The 14,224-nt window shown below is 43.9% G+C and overlaps 1 protein-coding gene across 1 annotated transcript; it reads left to right on the top strand.

Moving 5' to 3' along the window:
* Positions 1-3,343: 3,343 nt before the first annotated feature.
* Positions 3,344-12,847, top strand: LOC145394712 (crustacean calcium-binding protein 23-like). Its single transcript, XM_080268492.1, has 5 exons — positions 3,344-3,382; positions 5,473-5,598; positions 9,760-9,937; positions 10,911-11,120; positions 12,013-12,847. Exons 2-5 carry the CDS (start codon positions 5,477-5,479, stop codon positions 12,112-12,114), a joined length of 612 nt encoding a protein of 203 aa, XP_080124618.1. The 5' UTR covers positions 3,344-3,382; positions 5,473-5,476; the 3' UTR covers positions 12,115-12,847.
* Positions 12,848-14,224: the final 1,377 nt, after the last annotated feature.

Here is a 14,224-nt window from a genome sequence, read left to right as displayed (position 1 = left end):
TTCCTTGAAAGCAGTGATAAGAAACAGGGAAGTGAGCATGGAAGTGAAAAAGTTACTACATGACAGTATCGTGATACCAACTCTAGCGTATGGAAGTGAAGCTTGGACGTTGTTGGAAGGACACAAGTCAAGAGTGAGTGGAGTGGAAATGAGTTATTTAAGAGGAGCCTGAGGAGTCACATGGAGAGACAGGCTGACAAATGAGGATATAAAGGAGCGTTGTGGTGTGGATGTGGATGTGATAGGAAGCATTAGGAGGAACACACTGAGGTGGTTTGGCCATGTGGAGAGGATGGAGGGTGAAAGACTGACGAGGAGAGTGTATGTAAGTGAGGTGGTGGAGGGGAGAGGGAGGGGGAGGCCAAGGATGAGATGGAGGGATGGAGTGGAGAGGTATATAAGAGAGGGGGGTGTGAGTTGGAAGCAGGCCAGTGAAATGGCGGGGGACAGGTTGACATGGAGGCGATTTGTTTGTGGCCACCCCGTACGGGATTAAAGCGTCTGGCAATAGATAGATAGAATAATCTTCATGATGGCATTGATCCAAATTATGTTGAAATTAGAAAGATAAATAGAATACAATCCAATATTAATGTGAAATCTACGAAGAAAATTCATAAAAAGTGCTAAGAAGTCTATGCCACCTTCAATATGACCTTTACACCCTCTGCATGTGCTCTGTGTATCAGGACGTAACATCAACTGGTGTAAACTGCCCTGAATACATTACAGTTCATATCTTCCGATCATCACCCTCATGCAGTGAGTCAACAGGATATTATCTGGCCAGTGGGAGGGGCAGGGGGTAGTGAACCTGTTTGCTCAACTGAGTTGCTTAATGCATAAAAAATTCATGCTTTTTAAAGCATAAACATGTGGTTAGTAGCTCATTGTATCCATTTATTTTTTCTAGTTCTCTGGACCCTACCTCACTCCACTTTTAAGTGTGGGAAAGGTCTGGATAATGACGCTTATAAGGTTGTAGGTGGGTGGTTACTTTCGTCCTGGGAGGGTTTATTACGGAAGTGACGTGGGGCCAAGGCCTAGTAGCTGGCTATGTACAACACTGCAGGCAGGGACCTCACCTATGTGAGTATTTACCAAGTCTAGTTTGAAACTACTACTAACCCATACCTCCTATACACAGCTCATCCTCTTGGGGATTATGTCTCCTCCTTTTCTCTGCTCCTTGACATGTGGAAGGATCCCATTCTGACCTTTGCAAGGCTCTGTCTGCCACTGAGAGGTAGCTGCTTGCTTGTGGTAGATAGGTCTGCTTGCCCAGACTGACCAAGGTAGAGCAACAACAACTTACTCCTTAACTTGCCTGAAATTTTCACATTTTCATCTTAAATGCTCTAATGTAACAAGAAATTTGGGCTAGATTATGGCGCTAATCACAAAAGAGTTCTATAAAGAGGATGTGGAGCCATAATATTATCTTGTCTGTTAACTTTGGGGAGAAATTTCTTTTTTCAGTCTTTGGAGAGAGAGAGGGGGGGGGGGGAACACGATTAATTCGGAGTATTAAATGTTTGTCCAGAAGAGAGATGAAAGGAAATGACGGTGCGGTATTTTCTCAGTATACTCGTATGACTTGGGTGATTCAGCTGGGCATATTTTGGTTAGTATCTCATTCCATCATGTCTGGATGGTGATGACCAGGGGTATTATGTTCCTGTCTGTTGGGCGGTGGGGAATCTTGAACCTCCAGAAAATGTCCTGTGCATGAAGAGACGAATGGTTGGGAAAGATCCGAGACTACAGTTTATTGCACTCTTAGAGGGGGAGATTCCAGGGACATTATTCATCATGACACAGAGACACAGGAGGGTTGCACGGTGTTTTTGAGCCTGACCTGCTACCGCTATAGCAGAAGGAGGTATCTGGCATGGAAGTGTACTGTAGCATACTGGTGTTTTTGAGCTGGATACACAATGTTAGGCCTCATAATACATTGCAGCCCCTTAGTATCACGACAACCACCTCTGCCAACGACCAATGTTTGGGAGGTCCATTTACTGGCTGTACCTGTTCACGGTCAGTACGGCAATGCCTGCTGGGAGGTCGTAGGCTGTGGGGGTGCACGTGCTGCCTGCCATGCCAACACATGGCCGTCATCCTATACGCGGAGCGGCCAAGGGCCTCGTCCTTCTGATCACACCTACAGCCTCATGGGACAGACTGACACCTGTGATAGTCTCTCGTCCTCGGAGAGTGACGGTGAATGGCAGGAACAATCCCTAACACGAGAAACGAACATTGATGGCAGTAGGCTACTGTTGGCGCGGTGCGGGTAGCATTTGTCAGGAATGAAAAAGAACGCAGTGACCAGTGTCAGCAAACGCCAACGACAATGCACCAGCAGCTGATAATGTAATTGAATGTGATGAACTGGAGGAAAATCGTGATGCCAGAGTAAAACTGGTGTGAGTTCTCCCTCTTAAAAAAAAAAAAAAAGGCTAAGTGGGCTGTTTCTGAAACAGTTTCATGCATTCGAGGTACTGTTCAAAATTATATGACAGTGAGAAGTGGCCATGCCGTGGATTATTAGACTAAAGATGGATTTAATGGAGTTGTTTTGGTGTACTCTGTATACCTTTATAACAGTAAATATTTCAGTCTGGTCATACGTCCTGCCGCATCGCTGAATCAGAGAGGAAGAGAGAGGTAGGTACGGCCAAGGGTGCGGCCGTGAGTCATCGGGATAGGAGGTAGAAAAGGGGAGGGGTGTGTTACACTTACACCTGCTTGATGTGACAGCGTGTACACTCTTTGAAACTGCCTGCCAAAAACAGAAAAGCACAAACTACAACAAAATCATTTTCTCGAAAATATCCGTAAAGTTTGTCAGGCTAATAACACAAATCGTGAATGAGAGACTTCTGCTATTTTCGTTCAACTTCGTCTTGTTCGGAAATCGGAATCATTGCAATCGGGGAGGGCTGCCATACCATTGCTACTGGCGATCAAATGGTGTTACGTGTTCGTTAGACAAATACCCCATACATAGCTAGTGTGTTTCATTGACCATTCATATTAATAGCTCTGGTTTTCCTGGCATGAATATTAAATCCACCCTCATACCAAATATACGAGAAATAAGCTAATAAGTGAGGGAGAAAATGGTGACATCATGAGAAGATTTAGGTAACCTTTAACTGTCTCTCACCCACAACTGACTTTTAACTATCTCACTTTTCGTCATCTTCTTGGGAAATAAAGTGTGGGAGGGTCTGTATTCGATCCCAAATATGCTCTGGGTCTGTGTGTGTGGCAGCTGCTTTAGTGCGTTACGTTAGCCTCCAGTCTCTCCCAGCCACCAACACGACTACACGTATCTCTATCTTCACCTTTAGAAAGACTTCTCACCAGGCGCAAGGTAAGCAGTGTTTTTACATTTGTTAGTTGGTGTTATCAGTACGCGTTATGGAAAACTGCATTTGCAACGTAAATTACGCACAATGTCGCATGTTTTATTCATAGTGTGTAACAGGCGGTATGTGCATGGATGACGTTTCGCAGACCGTATTGTTTGAGATATTATTTACATTTAATTCCCCGTCGTAACTTACGTATGTTTTTACTGGAACTAGACAATGGAAAATTTCGCACTCCTTTTCTTGATCATCTTGCAGAAAACTTAATAACCAAAAGTAATTTTCGTCAGGACAAAGGGGAGGATTCAACAGCCTGTTCCTCCTGCATATCAAAACCCGTGTTACGACAGACAGTCAGTGCGTTTGTGCGTCCCGATTCAGAGTATGAAATTGTGATCGCATGGAATTTTAATTAGTTTCGTTTAAGAGGTATGAATGAGTCTCGTTGGTTACTGCGCTGCTTTTATTACTGGCTTCCCTCAGTCTTGGATGCTGAGATGTAACAGTAGCCTAGATGAACACCGGAATATGATGCTAGTCACGAAGTTTTTATTCCGCCTTCTTTGACCTACATAAAATGAGTTGCAAAAGGACGAAAATCTGGACCAGTTTAAAGCAAATAATAGTCAGTTCTGCCTTCCAGTCTGACTATACGCTTGGCAATACACTGAGCTGAGAGGGGTTGAGTATTTTGGCAGGTAAAAAAATAATGATAATAATAATAATAATAATAAAAAAAAACGCCATGACATCCGTGGAAACTAAGCCGCAGACAGGCGTGCCTCAAGGTCAAAAGGAACTCGAGTCTGTTAACCCTGCCATATAGACTCCCCCAGTCCGATTTTTTTTTTTTTTTTTTTTAAAGATGGTACTTTTAGAGGTAGGGATTTATTGATGTGGCGGATTTCAGATGCAGGATTTATACCCTTCCACGTACCTTCAGAAGGATTTATCTAGATAGGGAAGGAAAGATGAGGGATTTTTACCCCCCCCCACACTAGGTCCGTCTGGCTAAATCGCCTGTTGGTAGGAAGGACGAAATCGTCGAAATACTTAATAGGACTTGAGGGGTAAATCAGGTAGTCAGTGTTCTCCGGATCCAGTATATCCGTGGTTCTCTCTCTCTCTCTCTCTCTCTCTCTATTAACACTTTCCCCTCTTGCCTTGTCTCTCTCTCTCCCTTATCTTCTTCCTCTCCTCTCCCTCCCTCCTATCCCCTTCATGATTTCCCGTTCCCCCCGTGTGTGTGTGTGTGTGTGTGTGTGTGTGTGTGTTTCTCTCTCTCTCTCTCTCTCGTCCTGACTCAACCGTTCCACGTAGTTGAGTTCAAAAGCATGAAGAGAGAGAGAGAGAGAGAGAGAGAGAGAGAGAGAGAGAGAGAGTTATAAAGCATGGTGCAGGGTAGACACTGGCAATACCAAAAGTCGGATCCTGGTCGTTTGAGGAAACTTCCTAACACCTTTTCCTAATTGATTTATTTTGTTTATTTTGTGCCTTACTGCCCTCTTTTGTGTTACATAAACCGTTCCAGTGTTATCATACTCTTGCATATATAACATCTATCCCTATCTATCTATAGCCTGACGCCCAATCCCGCAAAGGGTGGCCGTAGACAAAACGCCTCCAAGTCGCTGTCACCCACCATTTGACTGCCCTCCCCCCAACTCACTCTCCCCTCCTGTATATACCTCTCCGCTCCATCCCTCCACCTCATCCTCGGTCTCCCCCTCCAGTTGTAACCAAAAATAAGTCGCTAAGGAAGAGGTGTTAGGGACCTTCCTTAACCGACGAGAATACGGGCCTCAGCCGTCCCCGGAGCACGAGGGAAGTGGTAGGCGTAATATATGGACCTATCCTGCACTTTATCTACTTCACTATCTATCTATCTTTATCAGTCACTGTCTATCTATCAGTTAGTTAATCACTGTCTATCTACCTATCTCTGTACTTGTCTCGCCTGTCTGTTTATCTGCCTATTACTATTTATATTTATTTATCTATCTATATATTTATCTCTGTCTCTATCTATCTATCTATCATTATATATCTATCTGTCTATCTATTTATCTATCTGTCTGTTTTCCGCCTCCAGGATCATGGCAGAGGCGCAGCTGAAGTTGAAGTCGGAGGCAAAGATGGCGGAGGCTACTGACCCGCTCGAGAAACTTCGCCACTTCTGTCTGTCCAAGGGTTACTCTGGGGTCCTGGCGCTGGGCAGGTGAGTGAGAGTGGAGTGGGAGTGGGAATGGTGGTGGAAGTGGGTGTGGGAGTGAGTGGGGGAATGGGGGTGGCAGTGGGGGTGGGGGTAGTAATGGGTGAGAGTGTGTGAGTGAGTGTTGGGGTGAGGGATGGGGATGGTGTGAGAGTGGGGATGGTAATGGGGATGGGAGTGGAATGGCAGTGGGAGTGGGGATGGTAATGGGGATGGGAGTGGAATGGCAGTGGGAGCGGGGATGGTAATGGGGATGGGAGTGGAATGGCAGTGGGAGTGGGGATGGTAATGGGGATGGGAGTGGAATGGCAGTGGGAGTGGGGATGGTAATGGGTGTGGGAGTGGAATGGCAGTGGGAGTGGGGATGGTAATGGGAATGGGAGTGGAATGGCAGTGGGAGTGGGGATGGTAATGGGGATGGGAGTGGAATGGCAGTGGGAGTGGGGATGGTAATGGGTGTGGGAGTGGAATGGCAGTGGGAGTGGGGATGGTAATGGGAATGGGAGTGGAATGGCAGTGGGAGTGGGGATGGCAATGGGGATGGGAGTGGAATGGCAGTGGGAGTGGGGCTGGAAGTGAGTGTGGGAGTGGGGATTGGGATAGTAATGCAAGTGGATGTGGGAGAAATCTATTACACATCATTTCGTCCCACTAAAAACATCATCATCATCATCATCCGGACCTCCTTTCCCACCCAAGGGCAGGGTGAGGAGTAGCAATGTCTAGACAGCCCAAAATTGCCCAGTCCAATGGGCCATGCTTCCATTCACTCATCATTCAAACTTCCGGAATCCTGGCTCTATCGGATACGCCAAAAACATTCACCACGTTCTGTAGCTTCACATAATCATATCCGACAGAGTCAGTCCAGACGCTGCCACGTTAAAAAGGGGTGCCAAGATCCCTGATCATGCACTTCTCACAAAATTTATCCAGCCAGCTCGATTTCCTGTCAGTTCCCTAGCCTCATCGACTTCCAAACCTCTCTTCCTCACACATTCATCCACCATATCTCTCCACCTTCTCCTTGGCCTACCTCGCCTCCTCCCTCCTTCGAATTCGCTCAGATATACCTTCTTCACCACTCTATTGTTATCCATTCTCTCCACATGATCATACCATATCAGTACACTCTCTGCAATTCAGGTGTCCACCGACTTCCTCACTCCGCATGTTTCACGAATCACATTATTTCGTATCCTATCCACCCTCTGTATCCCACATACATTCCTCAGCAGTCCCATCTCCACTGCTCTTACTCTTGACTTTTCATTTTCATGCCATACCATAGTCTCACATCCATATGTTGAAGTTGACACTAACACTCCTTCATGTAAGCCTCGTGCAGCTGCAACACTCAAACCTCTTTTTCTTATCAAGGCCTTCATTGCACCAGCTACTTTTCTTCCTTGTGTCACTCTACTTTCAACTTCTTTTGCACATTTTCCTCTCTTTTCTATCACTGTACCGTACCTAGGTATTTGAACTCTCTCCCTAATTCCACTCTTTCTCCATTCACTGTTACATTGCACTGGGAGTCACCTTCTCTCTCATTAACCATCACTTTATTAATTTCTACATTTACTCTCAAGGAACGACGCTTACAGACATCAGCAAAACTCTGCACTAGCTTACCAAGTTCTTGTCCGGTACTTGCAGGCAGTACTGCATCATCAGCATACAACAAATTTGAGATATTCCATCTATCACCATTCATTACCAATGCCATCCCTCTATCCATTACTCGTGTTTTCACTTCTCTCATCACCTCGTCCATGTATACATTGAACAACCATGGGGACATCACACAATCTTGTCGCACGCCCACACTGATTATGAACCATTCACTTAGATGCCCATTAACCCTGACACATGCTTCACTACCGTCATAAAAACCCTTGACGGCTCCTAGCAGCTTACCCTCTACACCGTACATGCGCAAAACTTTCCACAGACCTTCTCTGTCCACTTTGTCATATGCTTTTTCCAGATCCATGAATGCCATAAACACCTTATGGTCCTTCTCACAAGACTTCTTTACTATCTGTCTCACTGCAAATATTTGGTCCACACATCCTCTGTCACTCCTAAAGCCACCTTGTTCATCACTCACTAGGACTTCTGATATCTCTTTTACTTTCCCTATAATAATTCTTCCATATACCTTCCCTACCACACTTAGTAAGCTTATGCCACGATAATTCTTGCACTCACTTCGTTCACCTTTATTTTTGTACAGGGGTACAATTACAGCCTTTTTCAGCTCTGCAGGCACAGTTTCACTCATCCATGCCTTCTTACATATCTCCAACAAGCACTTCATTCCATTCTCTTTACTACATTTAAGCATCTCTGCATACACCTCATCACCCCAGCTACTTTCCCATTTTTCAGCCGCTTCACAGCACTCTTCACCTGTGCAAATGTCACGTCTCCTGGCACTGCATTCCTTCTCTGCACACCCCAAAAACCAATCATGTTTACAGCTGCTCTGCTTTCTCTATCCCCATTCATCAGGCTTTTAAAATATTCTTTCCATCTGGTCCTTACTTAATTTCCATGGGTTAATAATCTACCACCTGCATCCTTCACACCATCCCATTTCTTTCCGCTTTCACTTCTACACTTCCGCACCTCTTTCCAGAATAACTTTCTATTTTCAGAGTAGTTAGCATTCATTTTTCTTCCTAGATCCTCATTTACCTCCTTCTTTTTCCTCTTCACTAGTCTCTTTACGTGCTTCTTGCTTTCAACATATTCAGTTCTTATTTCAACTGAATCCCTATCCTGTAACCACTTTAGCCACTTCTTCCTCTTTTCCTCCACCGCTCTCTTTACCTCCTCATCCCACCATGCCATACCTTTCTTCTTTGTTGTTACTTTTGCCACACCACACACCGCTTTAGCATTCTTAACTAAGCAATCCCTATATGCATTCCACAGTCTGTCCAGATCCATTTCATTCCAATTCAGGACTAACTCGTCCTCTACTTTGGTCCTGTATTCATCTGTCATTTCTTTGATCCTTAGCCTCTCAACTTTCAGTCTTTCTCCCTGACTGCTTCTTTCTCTCCTGATCCACCTCACTCCTCTCAGCTTGATCTTGCATATCACAATCATATGATCTGACAGACCTCCACATCATCCTCTCACAGCCCTCGTATCAACAACCATTCCCATCATCGACCTCTCAACGAGCATGTAATCAATCAGGCTTCATTCAACACGATCCCCGTTCCCTCTATACTATGTATATTTATGTGCATCTCTGTGTTTGAAATACTATTTACAGATGCACAACCTCCTCTCCTGACACATATCCTTTAGTTTCTTCCGATTATCATTTTCTCCTGGTACTCCATAGCAACCCATTATGTTATCCTCAGGACCAGTGCCTACTCTTCCATTCATATCCCCCATCACAATCACTTTATAGCTCCTGGGCGTTTCTCCCACTACTTCACCCAGCTCATCCCATAACCTGTCTTTCTTTCTCTCACTCCTGTCCTCACACGGTGCATACGCTACAATCACTGCCACTTTCACCTTCTCAAACTTGAACTTGACATACATACACCTCGAGCTGACACATTTGTAGTCTCTCATTCCACTTTGCCACACCTCATTCATCAACAAAGCAACTCCTTCCTTGCATCTTCCTCGCCCATTCATTCCCGATCTTACACATTTCACACCCTCCCACTCCTCCACTTCACACCCTTTCATCTTCGTTCCACACAATCCCATCACGGCATATCTCGCACTCTTAAACACATTCACCACTTCCACCCTCTTGCTCTCCTCATTCACACCTCACATTCCACATGGCCACGCGAGTCTGCCCATTTGGTTGGGGCCCTGGGCAGGTATTGGGCCCTCCGAGGCTCTCTGAAACAACTGCCATGATTAAGTGATTTTGGATAGGGGAATCTGGGGGACACTTAACCCTGCCAGAAACCCCGGTTATATGGTTACCACCCAGCGTAGTAAATGGTTTCCTGGGTACAGGAAATCATTTGGCTTGTCACTCAGTGTAGAGATCATATGGCACCTCTACATTGAGTGAGTGGATGATGGGCGCCCCCACCTACCACAAAAACACTAAATACAATAACAAACAACTAAATAATATAAATAAATAAAAAATCCATTCCCTATTTTTCTCAGACTGTTCCGGCGTATGGACAAGGACCGTTCGTTCACGCTGTCCAAGGAAGAGATGAAGAACGGGGTGGCGCACTTCGGTTTGAATTTCACAGACGAGGATATTGACAAGCTCTTCAAGGCCTTCGAGAAAGACGGGCAGGCGGGCATCAACTACGAGGAATTCCTGGAAACGCTGAGAGTAAGTTAGATTGGAGTTAGACTAGTTAGATTGGCGTTTGCTTGGAGTTAGAAGTAGATTGGAGTTAGATTGAAGGTAGATTCGAGTTAGACTGAAGGTTGAGTGGCATTAACTACAATGAATTTCTGGAGACGCTGAGAGTAAGATAGGCGTTTGAGAGAGAGAGAGAGAGAGAGAGTAGCTTGCCAACATGAAATCGTTAGTATGCCTGATAGTGTGATGCACGTTGACGATATTGCATTGGTATATGATGCAGTGGGGAGGTAGAGAGGGCCGCCTTCACGTGGTGGCATAGATCTGATTAGTCTGTAATTTGGGATACTTAATGTTGCTTAGATTACCTTAGTTAAGAGTAAGGGTCGTATTCTCCTCAGTTAAATAAGCTCCCTAACACCTCTTGCCTAGGAGTTTCTTATTGGATACATCTGACTAATATAATTTTGTCCATTATTTAAGAATATGGCTATTCTGTTTTGGATGGAAGAACATGGGAAAGTAGAAGAGGTCCATGTCTATTTGGATGGTACGACAGAGAAAGAAACGCGTAGAAAAGGTCTGTGTCACTAAGTTCTGTTTTAGATGGTAGCATAGAGAAAGAAAAGAGTGCAATAGGGCCATGCATAGTTCTGTTTTGGATGGCAGGCCAGAGAAAGAAGAGTAGAAGAGGTCTGTGTCACCAGTTCTGTTTTAGATGGTAGCACAGAGAAAGATACGAGTGGAATAGGTCCATGTATAGTTCTGTTTTGGATGGTAGGCCAGAGAAGGAAGAGCAGAACAGGTCCATGTCCCCAGTTCTATAAAACACAAATCCGGGACTCGATCATATGTTTGCCTGAGTACCCTACCCGTCTCACCTCGCCCAATTCCAGCCTGAGATCAACCAGCCGAGACGAACACAAATCACAGTTATGGCTGGGACTCGATCTTAAGTCTGCTCATGTACCCTGCCCATCTCACCTCACCCAATTTCCAGCCTGAGATCAACGAGACGAGGCGAGGCGTGCTAGACCAAGCGTTCAAGCTCCTGGACACGAGTGGTGACGGGGTGGTGACGCTGGAAGAACTGAAGAAGAAATACAGCGTGAAGAACCACCCCAAGGTCCAGCGGGGCGAGGCGACGGAGGAGGAACTTCTCAAGAAATTCATCGCCATGTTTGAGAGTAGCGGGTCCGTCGATGGCAAGGTATGGACTCTCTCTCTCTCTCTCATATTCTTTCTCTTCTCTCCCTCTACTTTTTTTTAGCTGCTCAGTCGATGGCAAAGTATGGATCTATCTATTTATCTATCTGTCTATCTATATATCTATCTATCTGTATATATATAATTTTTCGCCTCCTCCTTTTAAAGTTTTTGCTCAAATTTATCAGTATGTTTGAGAGTAGCAGATGAATGGATGGAACGGTGTGGATTTTTTTTTTTTTTCATTTCTTTTTCTCCGTATTTCTGATAAGGTAATAAGCATGTATTCTCGAAGGGAGAGGATGCATATTAACGCCACTTCCTTAGCGATTTATTTTGCATGTTTACACCTTACTAGTCTCTTGTCATATATTCCTTTTTATTATCAACACAGATTGCAACATAAGAGAAGGGCAATATTAAAATGGCACATGCAAAAATAAACTGGTAAGGAAAAGGCGTTAGGGAGCTTCCTTACCTTACGAGAATACGGGTCTGCATCGTGGATGATTTTGTGTTCTGTGGAGAGAGAGAGAGAGAGAGAGAGTTAATACATTACTCCATGATATATTATTCAGATCTCGATATTCCTCGCCTCAAAACTGATTGTTCAAAAATTCGATTAATTTTGTTCTTGCCTTACCTTCAGCGCTTCCACCAACTTGGGTCTAAGTCGGGTAAAAACTGTCTTAGCCTCTTTGACCTATTGTCTTAAAAATCAGTTGGTCAAGCTATTGGCTGACTCTCAACATTTCCACCAAGTTTGGTTAAAATAAAGCCAGTGAGAGAGAGAGAGAGAGAGAGAGAGAGAGAGAGAGAGAGAGAGAGAGAGAGAGAGAGACAGACAGAGAGAGAGAGAGAGATTTTAGGTAGTAAACTTTGCCTCATTGACACAGGTGACAAGAAAGGAGTTCCACGAGTTCTACGCCGGGCTGAGCAGGTCCATAGACGATGATGAGTACTTCGTCTCCATCATCAAGTCCAGCTGGAAGTTATAAATGGATGGGGTGTCGTGCCAGCAGCAAAAATCTGAAATCTGTTTGGCACTGTGGTTGGGCTGCATTCTCGTCCGATTATGTTTCCAAAAGATGCATATTAGAGATGGTATTTTCGTTTTTTTTTTTTTACGGTGGATTCCCTGTGGTATTTGGGATTATCTTTGCAGGATGAACGTAAAAGAAAACTAGTTACGAAAAGAAAGCTGTCGTAACTGAAATCTGTTTTGGATGGAAGGACAAAGGAAAAAAAACGTAAAAATTTTCCATGTCTCAAGGTCTTCCTAAACACACACACACACACACACACACACGCACACACACACACACACACACACACACACACACACACACACACACACACACACACACACACACACACACACACACACACACACACACACACACAAAATTACCTAGACATCTAAACGCAGATCATTTTACTATTCCTATCTTCATATGTTAACCACAGTAATAATTTTGTTTCTCTGATTTTGCCACTTTTATATGATCTTTGCTTTGGCTGTGAGGTGGTTGGTGGCTGTGTAAGTTAGGATAGCAGCACACAAACAATTTTAGATACTACTTATGTTTTTAGGATTTTTGTACTTACGGCCCTCAATGTCTTCCGGTGAGGGCTTGGTTTAGTTTGTACGTTGATATATGTGAAGCACTGATCCATGTTATTCTTTCCACTTACTGTATGGGAATAAGACTATTAAAAGAGGTTGCACTTGCTTTTGTTTGTCAACGCTTAAAACTTAATTTATTGTGCCCCCCCCAAAAAAAAAAAAAAAAAAGGAAAAGAAAAATGCCACTGAAAACAAAAAAATATTTTTCGTTTTTTTTTTTTTTTTTTTAAATGCACCATGAGAAGCCTTCGTTATTACTCTTTCACTGTAATGATATTTCTACATCCGACCTTGTGAAGCGAGAGGGGGGTACTTGAGAGGATTATTTGCTGTAGGGAAGGTTATAACTAATGAAACTATTCTACGAGCTAAGGACAAGGATAGAAAAGCAGGATAGAGTGTCAGTCCCCCTCTCGGTTATGGGAGGAGGAGAATTTGAACTTGAATTTAAAACTAAGGGAGAGAAGAGCAGGGAAAATGGGAGGTGGGGAGGGAGCTAGTTAGGAGAGAGAGAGAGAGAGAGAGAGAAAGAGAAAGTTTCCCCGGAATTACAATAATTCTCGTTAAACAACTAAAGCTACGAAACGGAATGAAGATTAATAAACATAAATATGAGGCCATGGAAATTAAATTTTTCAGGTGTATTAAAGATTAACTAACTAATGCTGAATGAGGCATATAGGACTGCTGCTACTACTACTGCTACTAATAGTAGTAGTAATAGTAGTGGTGGTAGTAGCAGTAGTAGTGGTAGTAGCAGTAGTAGTAGTAACTAGTAGTATAAGTAGCAGCCGCAGCAGCAGCAGTAGTAGTAGTATTAGTAACTGTCGCAGTGGTAGTAGCAGTAGTAGTAGTAATGCCACTGGTTCAACTCTAACGGCCTATAATTACAATCTTTCCATCTTGAATTCTGATTTGTAACAAAAGAATAACACGAAAATTTGAAGCTAGCTGCAAGTGCTTTGGAAAGAATGTAGAACCGTCGTCTTTTTCTGCTTTCGAGCCACGGGATATAAAATACAAAAGGAAGGAAATCTAGGCCGTTAGTGTAAAAGAACTGTAGTAGCAGTAGTACGAAGGGCGTTCAAAAAGTTTTGGCAACAAGGTAATAAAGCAAAATTAATAGAGATACACATTTATTGAAGTTCACACTCCTTCAGCATACTCTTCTCTAAGGTTTACACATTTCTGGAGCCGTGTCATCCACTTAAAGCACTCCGAGTACTCAGAAACAGGTATACTCTTCAGTTCTGAATTTATCCTTCTGGCAAGGTCCTGTTCCCTTCGAAAATGGATCCCAGCAAGTTTTTCTGACAACTTAGTTAATAACCAAAAGTCACACGGTGCCGTCCACTGTGGCTTTGTCTCAAAGTGCGCCGGTAGGGATAAGGTACTGGATAGGGAAGTTGCCAGAGATTGAGCAGCATGGGGCTGCTGGCATGACTATTGGTTGCAAGAAAAAAATGTCAAATAATTCACTC

The sequence above is a fragment of the Coenobita brevimanus genome, chromosome 28, assembly GCF_032717465.1.
Source record: "Coenobita brevimanus isolate Jiangsu-jjx chromosome 28, ASM3271746v2, whole genome shotgun sequence".
NCBI lineage: Eukaryota > Metazoa > Arthropoda > Malacostraca > Decapoda > Coenobitidae > Coenobita > Coenobita brevimanus.
Note: the sequence above shows the minus strand (reverse complement) of the source record. Positions and strands in the feature narration are given on the sequence as shown.